The 13,524-nt window shown below is 34.9% G+C and overlaps 1 protein-coding gene across 1 annotated transcript in view; it reads left to right on the forward strand.

The window, feature by feature from the left end:
- Nucleotides 1-4,707: 4,707 nt before the first annotated feature.
- The window catches only part of wake (ankyrin repeat and fibronectin type III domain containing protein wide awake), a 78,224-nt gene continuing 69,407 nt past the window's right edge, over nt 4,708-13,524 (forward strand). Inside the window, exon 1 of the mRNA XM_028310865.1 lies at nt 4,708-4,943. Within this exon, the coding sequence (XP_028166666.1) occupies nt 4,865-4,943 (79 nt within the window). The 5' untranslated portion in view covers nt 4,708-4,864. The remainder of the gene's footprint in view (nt 4,944-13,524) is intronic.

The following is a 13,524-nucleotide window of genomic DNA, read 5'->3' on the forward strand; positions in this document are numbered from 1 at the left end:
GATTAAAAGAGGTGTTAGTGACTCGAATGTAGGTAAAAACGAATCATATTAACCCTTAAGTAACATCCTTATTTTTGGTTACACTTTGAACACCCTGGGGTAAAAAAAATACCCCAAACGGAAATTGAAAAATTTTTAGTCAATATTTAAAATCAATTTAATTTGTGATTTACAATGTATTAAGGGACTCACTAAATTATACTATTGCTTTAAAAGAACGTCTATCTAGCATAAAGAAACATCTTAAATCAATCATAACAAAAAACAAAGAATTTTTCATTGGCAACTAATAGTCTCCACAATGGTCTTCTAGAAAAATCTTGGAAAGTTATTGTGGGAACCAAAAATTTACACTAATCAGACATTGAATAGATGTTTTATACATATTTTAAACACAAAATGAAATAAAACGAAAATTTCTGGCTTTATAATAAAGCAAAATAAAAACACTTATTTTTTTCTAAAAATATGAAAAAATATTTTTTATTTATTTTATTCCTTATTTTTTTTTCATAGCACATCAGACACGCTGAATTATTACGTAATTATCACTTTTGAGCTCTATTTCTGTGTCGAATTTATGAACGCTGTGTTCTGAGGGGATGTCTTCAAAGTTCGAAAAGTATCATGTAAATCAAGCTCTATTTAATTCTCTGCATTCTCGAGACAACGTGCTACTTATTCGTCATATAAATTTTTACTAATTTTGTTTGAATATTGTAAAAACTTATTAATAACATGTTAGGTGATGATAAATTAAAACATGCGTAACTAACACCCTGGGGTAAATTTCCACCCCACTTACCTATACGAGTCGAACGGATGATTTTTTTCACATCCCGCATCTACGAGCTTAAAGCCTGCACTCTGCATTGAGAATACACAAAACGACATTGCACTAGCTTTGTTAGAAAAAAAGATATGTCAATTTTTATGCGCCTGGGGTAAAAAATTACCCCACGGTGATACTTAAGGGTTAATATTAATTAGATTTTAAAAACAATGCACCGCGCTAGCTAGGAAACGAAGTCAGTAAACTTATTTAGAAGTTTCCTAAACCAGTATTAATTTATTTATTTAATAGGACAACAAATAAGACATATAAAAGCAATCTTTACAACGTTTATTGAACTTAATCTAATTTAACAATATACCCAATAGAGTCGATTTAAATTCTTCGAAGTAGATTTATGGACAGGACTTTCCCAATTAAATGAAATATCGAATAGACCATAGGCCCGTTTTCTCAAGCATACGCGAAAGTAGAGTCAAGCTTAATATTCAAGCAAATCAGGGTTTAGGATCTATTACTGAATTTAGGCTTTTAAATAAAAGTCGTTTCGTGGTACTTTAACATGGATGGAGTGTTAGGTAAATAATAAATCAGTTGGTGTTCGACTTGACGACATATAGCTTTAAAATCAAATGCTCATTTACGATAGTGTAGACTTTCGAACTGTCGAAATATTTGAGCTTTGAAAATTTTCAACACTGATGTCCGTATTCACAAACGTTGCTTACTCAAGTGAAGCAGCAAATCGAATGCACAACGTTGAATGGAGCTCTGTGATTGGTTCGTATATCATCCCTGTGCGTCCACGCGCACTGTGAGACCACATAGTAATGTTTGTGAATACGGGCGTGAGTGACAGTCTCGTTAAGAAAGCGTTTTTATATTTTCACCTTCCAAATGACCTGATTAATGCGTTTCTATAGGTACCCACTTCGGCATTATATTTATCGTGACGACCCCGACGGTCGATCGTTAAATATTTAAAAACATTAGGGGAAAGTTAAGCGATGCGTGACCAAATAAAATTGACATGTGGCGGGTAGGTGGGAAAATAGACTGTGCATTCAAGTAGGACGATAAAATAACGATAAAAGTCATAGCAGTGCAGCAGTCATATCATAGCAGTCATACTCAAGTGTTGCTACATGATTATTATCATTTCATCATGATATTATTGATCAGTATTCTAAACTGGTACATTTATTTATTACGAATGATTCAGGAGAAGGATTCGAATCAGCTTCCTTGAAAAAGTTGTAGCAAAACAATCCCAAGAAACGGTAAAGTAATCAAAATTATGTATGGTTCGTGTTATCACTTACTATCTAAATAAGGTTTCATTACAATGAATCCGGTTAAGGTAGTGGTAATATTATATTAATGTGCTTCTATGTATAACTAGCTGATCCGGCGAACTTTGTTCCGCTTTAATAGCAATAAATAAGCAGACTTTTTTTATTTCGAACGGGATAAAAAGTATCCTATGTCCTTCTCCTGGCTCTAAACTACCTCCCTGACAATTTTCAGCTAAATCGGTTCAGCCGTTCTTGAGTTATAAGTGGAGTAACTAATACGACTTTCTTTTATATATACAGGGTGTTAGGTAAATGGGTATATGAGCCGACACTAGCCCATGGTAACATGGTCATATAAATGGTATGGTGAAGTCAGAAAATTGATATCTTCATTTTAATTATTTTATTTTTCATACAAATCGGATTTTATAAAATTTATTTTGTATGAAAATTAAATAAAATAAAATGATGATATCAATTTTCTGACTTCACCATACCATTTATATGACCATGTTAACATGGGCTAGTGTCGGCTCCTATACCCATTTACCTAACACCCTGTATAGATTAAGTACTATGTGCCTAACGTACATATTACCACATTACACTAAGTTTAAATAGTACAAGATACGTTCATTGGGAGACTAATGCCCATTTTCACCATCAATCCCTAATTTTTAAGTGAGCACTATGAAAACAAAATTCCTGTTATGTGTTACCATAAGGGTCGCAAAAAAAATTTAGGGATTGATGGTGAAAACGTGCATAGGACTGAGTTGCACCACCTTATTTTAACCATAACAATAACCGGTGCTTTTTGTATGGAGTTTGAATTTTTTACGTTTGTCAAAGTTAAAGTAAGATGGTGAAACTCAGACTTAACTACGACGGGGTTTGAAGTTTTTTTAAGTTAATTATTTCCACTATCATAAGTAAATAAAGTTTACATGCAACTTTAAAAAATGTGCTCATAATATTATTTCCAATTAAAACTTCAAAGCTTCCTCCACTGAAATAAATAGTCTTAATACTTGAACACGACTAATCCTTTTCACTACATCCATCTACATTCAACCTTCTGCTCAAGCAATAAAATTTAAATTCCAATGAGCACGTTTCAAGTTAATCCCACCTTTAATGGATCAATATCATTATAATTAGTTTTCAGGAACTGGCCCTTATTATTACCGCAATATCGTCGGATCTAAAATTGAGAAGATTAGGAATCCACTCAGAGGATTTACGATGAGATTTCATAGTAAGTACAAAGCATTAAGGTTTAATTTAGCTTAATTAGAGACAAGCAACTATTGGTGCGGTCAGCGTCAAATAGTTCGTGGCACCCAAAGGCCGGTTTTAGAATCGCGCTGACCGCTCGCTGATCGTCGGCGCTGACAGATCAATATGTATGTAATTGAAGTTCTCTTTCTTTTAAAAAATAAAGGAATGTTTTCTTTGAGTAAAATTTTCTATCTCCAGTATTAAGAGTACTTTCCCTCCAAGTGGCATTAAAAATTCCACCCTGTATTGTAGCCACGACATCCCAACGGGCCTCCAACGCACTATTGCAGCTCTGCATCCGTCGTACACAAGTATCTGTGAGTAAAAAAAAGTACCAGCGCATCGTAGTTAATCATTTCGTTGAAATAAAATGTTCGCCGCGGTGATTCAAAATAACGAGGCAGTAAATTCAACTTTAATCAATATTCACCTCTATTATTAATCTCTACAATATAACGATTTGCATCTTCCAGCTAATGATTTAAAGCTTAATAACAGCGTGTAACGGAAATACTGTAAATATAAACACGTCCTCGATACGGAGGCGGTGATCTAGCCATTTGCTCCATTATCAGAATATAATGTATAATAAACAATGGCTTATTCCTGCGGTATCTAAGGATTTACTGAGACACTTGAAGGTCGTCAAGAAACTACATAATACATATTATGTATACTTCGGCCCATCTAGCATAGTACACTACCTGGTTACCTATTTTTTATTATTTTATTCATGTAGAGTTAAATCGTCTTATTTAAGAACGATTTTGTTACAAATTAACTAACAGAAAGAAGATGGATAAAGATCACAAGCTTATACACGTATGTAACATATTGATAATACAAAAAAAACCTTCTCAAATCTGTGCCAAATATTTTTTCTTCTTTTTGTCCATTACAGTAGATTGACTCTACCAAAGTATGTATTTCCAAAAGCAATTAAATAAGGTAAAAAAAATCAATCCACTGAGAAGAACACAAGTATTTTTTGCCAACCGAAATACTCGTAAATTACTAATTAGACTATTGTTTTCGTTGCGAAAACGCTTCTCACAGGCAGCGTTTGCAAAAACACTTCAATGAAACCTATTCGTACACTATTATGCGAGTACTCATTCACAAACAAAACCAGAAAATTGTGACGCCTTCTTATAGCGCATATTATTTCGAATCCGTGCCAATACGCAACCTCATATAGAGCTTTTAAGGCTGCTTTGGTGCTTCATCTCTTTCCCACAACGGATGATAACGCATGCTGCCATCTCATTCGCGCGACCGCCGCGCCAACTGGCGGCCGTTACCGGAGACCTCTGACAGCTGCCCATACGCATGGCTCTTTGTATGTATTGTATTGTGACCGACGTACCATTACGACCACGTTCGCTATAAAAATTCTAGTTTAACTGTATTTTTTAACCTAATAAACCATTTTGACAACAAATATGACAGTTCAAGTGAATGTGTGTGAGAAAAAAGTGTGTGTTTGTGTTAGTAAATGAATGTTCGGAGCATTGTTGACATACAAGGATTGTTGTCTTGGAGTCCGAAGAACAGCATCAAAATAAAGCTAAAACGTACGTATTCATTTAGTTTTAGTCGTTCAAATGGACGGAATAATAGCGAACCTTTTGGGAGATAATGTGCTCAATTAAGAAAATCGTTTAAGCTTATCCTTTTTAGGAAAGGAAGTGAGATTTATATTACTCACAGATTTTTTTCCGTTGGCTTTCTTTGGGTAGCCTTAAAGGCTCAAACTTACTAAAACCAATTCTTATTTGAAAAGTTTAAAGTTAACTCTCACTAAAACATTATGATAATAATTCAGAATCAACACAACGCCCTCAAATTATTTACCAAATAAACTTCCAAATCTAATTCAAGTTAATATTATTAAATTATTTATAAATAAATTAACCCTTCTAATTAGGCCGAATCGCAAAACACGCTGAAAGTTAAACATTTACAAAGACCTTAATTTGTAAAATCGGAATGTTTGTATTTTGAGAGAAGTGAGATGGAAACGCAAATTACTTGGGTCTATTGGGAGGTTCTTTAATAAACGACTCGTCATTTTCGTGAATAGAAGTACTGATACAAAATCTTTTGCCACAGGGCGTAAAGGAACTTAGTCCTTATGGTATTAGACTTTAAGGAAGGTATACCTTAAAGTTTGTTGTCCACTAATGCGTCATTTTACAAGATCGCGCGCGAATTCCGTAGGCTTCGGTCGTTGACCACATCGATCACTTTTTAGGGTGGACATGTTTCGTAGCAGATGCCCTGCGTGGAGGTTTGTTCACGGCAGCCAACTGGTCATTCCATAAAGGAAAGGGAATATTTGGTTACAAATGCTGTACATTATTGAAGAACTCTACATATTATGATAACATGAAACGATATTCTGTAATTCATAAGGGCTATATTTCACCGGGACACCATGGCGGCGCAACCAGTCGCCGGCTACCAACAAATTGTATGCAGCTCTTTAAAGAGTTACTCACCTGGTGTCCGTTTGGTTGCGCAAAGCTGCATACATTTTGTTGGTAGCCAGCGACTGGTTGCGCCGCCATGGTGTCCTGGTGAAAAATAGCCCTAAAAGTCTACATTGATCTGATTGAGTATCTTACCAAAATTCTTAGGATCAGTTTTATCAGTTTCTGATTGAGTCTCAGATATCTGACACAAAAAGTTATCTAACAAATTAATAAGAAGATCATCATCAACAGCAAAGTAATTGGTAAAGTCTCATACGCCATTTTCTGTGTAGTGTTTCACTTAGGAATGTAAATGAGCTAGGTACAACTAATCAGTAACGCACAGTAATATTTTCTAAGGGCATAAACATAGCAAACAAATTAATAACGTAGGTATCTGTGAGTCCTTAAAATATTGGGAATGTAAATAGCCGAAGCAGTAAATAAAATGTTCAATTTGCTACTTGCGCACATGCATCATGAAGTTTTAATGAGTCCCGATATTGCAATCAGCATTGATTAATTGCGGTCGACGTGAACGCCGGATTTTAACTACGTTTGGTTTGCACAATGCAATTTAATTGTCGGTGCTTTCATCAAGCAAGGCATCGGCATAGCCTGTGAACAATGGAAAATTGCATAATGAGAACATTTTCAGAAAAAATATTTCCATATTGTTGGTTATACTTAGTTGGCATAAAGGTTAAAGGTTCCACGAAAACTTAACCCATTCATAACCACGAACGAGGTACATTAATAAAATAAAAGGGTATATTTATTGTATATTTTTGTATCGAACTCTCTCTGCGAACATTCGCTTTATGAATTTGATTAACGAGCATGTGTTGCGAACGTTAGTAACGCGAGGACTCTATCTTCAAGCAAATAATTTAATGCTCACAATAATCCAAATAGTACTTGTAATACGCGTGTTCAGTGTTCACTCAAGCAACCAATAACATTCGGTGACAAATGAAGCTTCAAAATTACACGCGATGAGTAACGAGCGCTCGAACAATCGATTACACAACTTTGAAGTTGAAGTCATAATAACAATCGATGAAGCGGCAATCAAAATATTTGCTCCCACGTATGTGGGACAAAGCTACTACTATAGTTACTGCTGTTAACTTGTTACCGTCGTGTTTGCGAGTAACCGATTACTTTTTTACGAGCGATATCGGAAGGAAGTATTATCGTGTGAGAAATCCAATACGTAAGAGTCGTGGTGATGATAGCAAGTGAGCTCATTTGTTGGTGATAAAAAGTAGAGCGATTTTTAAGAGGTGTAGGAAGAAGAAAATAAGTAAGTTTATCATGTTTTCAATTTATTCTGTCCTTAAATAAGGCATTTTTGTAAAGTTTATTCAACATTCACAAAATTATACCAAAAGTCAACCCACGAAAGTGCAAGTTAACAATCAAATATTGTGTGTTAATTCTGTTTTATCTGCATTTTTATTCGGGGCTTAACTGTCCAAAATTAAATAGACCTACAAAGTCTGCTATTATAACGAAACTGGAATCTTACTCAGTGACAATAAACTTTGGGAATAAACAGTGACAACAAACCCGGGAATAAAACGCTCCACTTTATCTTCTATCTCTACGTTCACAATTAATTAAGCCTATTAAAATATCAACTACATTACTGATAATAACGTCACCCAAAGTATTTACTTTCGTTTTTAATTCCGCGTGGAAATGCACAATTGATTCCGTGCTAATGAACATAGGAAGTTGTATAATGAGTTCATTAAATTAATTATTTCGCGTCACACTTTGGCGTACGCACGATAACGTAATAAGTGTCGGAGTAAGCCATCGGGTCCCTCTTAATCGCTTATTAATTTCTGCATAATTTGGTTAGTAAATTATGCAACTGTATTTCATTCGTGCTTAAAATCATCAGTGACTTTTAATTAATTTAATAAGCGGCATGTTTTCTCAGTTATTTACATAGATTGTAATCAAGTAAAAGTCTAACCAATATTTTTAAGATGTGTAGAGACAGCATCTTGGTAAATTCATCGCAGGATAGTACCTAAATAAGTTTGGGTTTGGTTGGGTAAGGTTTGAGGTGCCTGGATGCGAGCGGCTCAGGACCGGTATTTGTGGAAATCCTTGGGGGAGGGAGGCCTTTGTCCAGAAGTGGACGTCTTTCGGCTGAAACGAAACGAAGTTTGGGTGATAATAGACGAAATTAACGTACATCGATTAGTATTAACGATATCTATGTGAATCCTCTCTATGTGAAAAGTCGACATCGGCCTGTAAGGGGTTTATGAGAGCGATAAAAACTTGGGGCTCGATAGGATATAATGCAAAACGAGACCCACTATAATAAGTTCTAACTTAACTTTGATTTAAAACCAGCTAACCACCCTTAAACTTTTATTGTATTTTTATTTCTAGCAATATTTATGATTATAATAAACAAAGTTTTCCTCTTTATGATATTAGTGTAGATGAATATTTACTTCTTGAGATATTGTTCTACGCCCGTATTCACAAACGATGCTTGCTTAAGTGTGTGTGTCCACGCACACTGTGAGATCTCATAGTAATTTTTGTGAATACGGGCGTCAGACTAGTAGTTTAGTCCGCACGATTAAAAATCCAGCACGTTCCCAACATTTTATTTAACTTTAAAACTGAACTTGTGCGCGATATTTACACTTATTTAAAAGCTAGAGTCGCATTTTTCGTCAGTGAATGCACGCCGCATTTTCTTTATATCGTCGGAATTTTATTTTAAATGCACTGCGCTCTGAGAGTCCAGGAATTTTTGTCGTTTTTAACGGAATAGGGACAGAAACGCCACTAGAGTTGGGTCGAGTTCTTTAGCATAAATAAAAGTGAATTCATAAGAGTTGAATTTCTTTGAGAAGTCTTGACCCATCCTTTTCCAATTCATTCAATTGAGTGCTCGATGTACATGCAATACTGGGTATAGTGTCTCGATCAATATTAAACTTCCTCGAAAATATTCCTACAGTTAAATTCACTTTTGCGAGCTCAATGGCTAAAAACAATGACACAATCAAGTTTGACATTTAAAAATTATTGAAACCTAAATCAAATCCTACATAAATGATGCATATAGGAATTTTGTGACCCTGAGTGCGACATAAATGGCTGTTGATATTTTTGTGGCTATAATGGCAAACATTGCTCTTGACTGTGCCATTTTAAAAGGTCATCTAAGCCAGCAAACGCGCTTCGCACGTGACATGTATTAATGTTACTAACATTGTCAAAAAGACAATCTTTTTCATAGAGTGCTTTTCCTCTAATTTTCATTTAGAAGTGCCAAGTTTCCCAAAGTCGTCAACTTAAAAATATGAAGGCCTGGGCCAGTCTATAAAATAAGATAAGTCATAAGGTAGTCCTCAAATCAAATCTTATCAAATCAAATAATTTTATTTGCTTAAAACATGGTCTTATGTCTCGCAAACACAAATACTCATAAATAGAAGTAACAAAAGAGGGGCTATAGTTTTGGTAGAGCTTCCAATGACAGTGCAAAATTTCCTCAACACAAACTTGGCCTTCACTTGTTTCAATTTGTTTTTTTTTGGCAGCCAATAGATCCTGGGTTTCCCCTAAATGTAGTCAGACTGAAAAGGAGTGAGAACAAGAGGTAGTAATAGTCCCGAAACATGTATTGGAAAATTATGGGCACAGAATACCTTTTTTTATGGGGAAAAAATGCCTTGAATCGCCTACCTAACTTGCAAGAACAGGGTAGGTTATGTGGGGCTCACCAAGTCAGAAGGACGAGGCATACCCACTAAAAAGACCCCTGTACTCCGTCACTCGCCATAACTGGGAAGAAACTGTGGGTTTCCGGACAAAGCCTTCTCTACCACAGCCCCTCCCGGGGGCACAGAATAACTAGTTTAAGGTTATTATAAGGTAATTTATACATTGCTGTTTAAGGTTATTATAAGGTAATTTATACATTGCTGTTTAATTACTTAATTTCACTTTTATTAGAACCTTATTTGGGGGAATTGAACAGACTTGCACAGTTTTGAGTTTAGTAAGTTCGTTTAAAAGTTCGCTTTGAATTGAAATTATGCCGGCGTGCTGAGCGTCTGGCCAGAGCGCCGCGTTGCGCATGCTAAAAAGCGTTCGTTAGCGAATTCCTTGTGTTCTATTAGGTGTAGAGCTAGCTATATTTATACAGGGTGTACCATGCTGGCTTTCAACAAACTAAGGTCAATGTTCGATTTCGATAATTGAGTATGTACTGGTTTTTTACCTTCTTCTTCTTCTTTGTCCTAGCCATTTCCTATTATTTGGGGTCGGCTCTCCTCGCTACAGTCGCTAGGACAGTCTGTTCTGGGTTGTCAAAACATTTGTTTGGGCAAAGTACTTGATATTTTATTAAGAAATTAAAATAGCCTTGACCATAATGAGGTTCCTTTATTTTTTTTTTTACTCCTTAATTTATTATGGTGGATCAATTATCCAAATGAGTTCAGCAATTAAAAAAGTTTTTACGTATTTTCCTCAATCGTGGTTTATTTATTACGTTATGGTACACAAGGGAAATGTAAATTAATTAAAAACAAAGGAAATCTTTTGCTTTTAGACTGATACATTGATATTGCTGAAAATAATAAAAAGATTACTTACGCTTACCTATTACACCCTGTATTAAGTAGAGCTAACTATAGCACAAATATAGCTTAGTACAACAAACCTGGGTGGGTTTTGACGATTAGACTTCTAGGAAACTGAGTCAATGAGTCAGTGGGTAGGATAGCTGCCTTATAGGGCAGCTTAACAAACGTTTTTTGACGACTAAATAAATATGTTAATGTTCGTTTTATTATTCCTACATAGAATTTGGATTAGCGTTTTTCTTATAAAACCGTATAGAAAGAAACAAAGAAAATACGTTTATTTGGCACACATTAGTATGAACTATTAATTAAAAACTTAGATTAATGACCACCCATGGTTCTTATCTCAAACTTTGACTGTATTCAGCACCCTAGACAAGTGGAAAAACTTAGCAGTTGTAATTCCGAAAGGCTTCGCATCTCCGTTTCGCCGTTTTTTACCCTTCTGCGCCAGAAGGAGGGTTATGTTTTTGTATGGAGTTACTTCGTTTCGTGAAGACATTCGTTTTTCGGAGCGATCAATAAGTAAGTGCCACTTGTTTAGGATCTGTAGCAAGTAAAAACTGACATTAAACTCTCAACAAAATTATTCAAAACAACAAAGTACTTCCGAACTTATAATAATAATCTAGAAGTATAAATAAATCAGGATGGATTTTGTAAATCCATTTCCGAAGGGTAGTCTTTATTCAGTTGACCATCGACGCGTGTAGAGTCGATTCAAATACTCTATACCTAGCTAGCTGTTACCTTTAAGTTCCGATTTCTCCCAACAATACAAGTCTAAAAGGGTACGAGTACTAAATAAACTGGCTCCTTATCGGACATTTGGGTGACATTGCCCGTATTTGTGGGGAAATTTGCTTTCACCGATCAACGGGCATCGGGGTCAGGTAACGGAGGCGTTTTGCACTGCCTGCCTGGGGTAGTGTTGTGATATCGGTAAAATAAACTATCGATGTTAATTTATTATTATACTAGCTATTGCCCGCGGCTTCACGCGTGTGAAATTTAGTTTGTCACAGATCGTCATAAATTTTATAGCCTATATGTTTTTCTGGGTTGTAAACAATAACACTGTAAAGTTTCATCAAAATCTGTTCAGTAGTTTTTGCGTGAAAGAGTAACAAACATCCAAACTTTCGCATATAATCTATACAGTGTGAGTCACGTTAAAGTGTACATATGAAAATAGATGAAACTAGACCTATTTTTATCGACAAAAAAGAGGTCAATAAAGTTTTGAGATTTTTTTTAAATTTTTTATTGAATTTTTTTTCTTCCAATTACTTATTGTAAAGAAAACGTAATAACTTTTGAATTAAGCGGTATATCCTGATAAAATAAAAACAGTAATAATGCTAAATAACAGGCAATACTAAAAAAATACATAAAATACACAAAAAAGGCCAACAAATAATAAAAAATGATACTTTTTGAAAAAAATCTGCTTTTAAATTCGTATTTTTTTGGTTATTTGATAAATTTCTCCAAAAAATGCCCTATAATAGGTGGTTTTTATTACTTTGTTTTATTCTCCATCGTATAATCTTTGTAAAACCAAAAATCGCATGTCTCTATCCCTATCACAACATTTGCTATGAGCGTTTGAACAAAGGCCTGCCACAACATTATTCTCCGCCTGCATGTAGAGAAAATTTTAATTTTAACTAAAATGCTTATTTTACTTCGAAATCTTTTGTTTTTATTTAAATTTAACTTGTCTTTATCTAAATTACAAATCTAGAGCCATTTTCAGTTTCGTTGTTAACGAAGCGTTGAATAGCGCGCCCGGAGAGGCTTAGTTCAAACGATCATTGCAAATGTTGTGATAGGGATAGAGGCATGCGATTTTTGGTTTTACAAAGGTAATACGATAGAAAATAATACAAAGTAGTAAAAACTTCCGGTTATAGGGGCATTTTTTGGAGAAATTTATCAAATAACCATAAAAACACGAATTTAAAAGCAGATTTTTTTCAAAAAGTATCATTTTTTATTATTTGTCGGCCTTTTTTGTGTATTTTATGTTTTTTTTTAGTATCACCTGTTATTTAGCATTATTACTGTTTTTATTTTATCAGGATATACCGCTTAGTTTAAAAGTTATTACGTTTTCTTAACTATAAGTAATTGGAAGAAAAAAAAATCTATAAAAAATTAAAAAAAAACTCAAAAAATTTTTGACCTCTTTTTTGTCGATAAAAATAGTTTAATCTATTTTCATATGTACACTTTAACGTGACTCACGCTGTATAAATAAAAATGAATTGATGTTCGTTAGTCTGATTAAAACTCGAGAACGGCTGGGCCGATTGAGCTGATTTTGGTTTTAAAATGTCGTAGTCCAGGGTAGGTCTAAACGGTGAGCAAATAAGGAAAGATTTGCTTATTTATTGCCTTTAAGGCGGAACAGAGTTCGCCGGGTCAGCTAGTATTATATATTACTCGTAGTAAGATTTTTTATTACTATATTTGTTGTTACATTGATGCACGTGACTGCCCGTTAAAGTTGTTTTGTGAGACCTAACTGTGTATGACTTGGAAACTGTGTGGTTTCTTAGGATTCAAAGTTTCTTAAGTTATTGTTACATTGCAAATCGTAGTATGCAAAATCGATTTAACTAAAATAAATTTCTGAGTACCATCCAAAAAACATAAGGCACTAACATGTATGTCCTGACGTTTTTAATATGGTTAACTTTAATCTCGTTTTATTTTATTTTTTAATATTTTTTTAACCGCCTTTGTGGTCTAGTGGTAAGACCACCTGCTTCAGACGCAGAGGTCCCGGGTTCGATTCCTAGTGGGGGAGGATTTTTCTGTTCGGTTTAGTTGGTGGTAGGGCTTGTTCTAAGTCCGCCTGGCTAGCTACCACCATCTTACCTAAGTCTGTCGCCATAACAACAATGTTAACAGCATTTTTGTGTTCCGGCAGTTAGAGGTAAGATAGCCAGTTCCTTCGTGGTTGAGGATTCCGGGTGAAGGTCGCTTCCACCTTCGGTCTGATCATCACTTACCATCAAGTGAGATATGCCAAGAGCTTC

The sequence above is a fragment of the Ostrinia furnacalis genome, unplaced genomic scaffold (assembly GCF_004193835.3).
Source record: "Ostrinia furnacalis isolate ACB-3 unplaced genomic scaffold, ASM419383v2 OfSCF3133, whole genome shotgun sequence".
In the NCBI taxonomy this organism is placed as follows: Eukaryota; Metazoa; Arthropoda; class Insecta; order Lepidoptera; family Crambidae; genus Ostrinia; species Ostrinia furnacalis.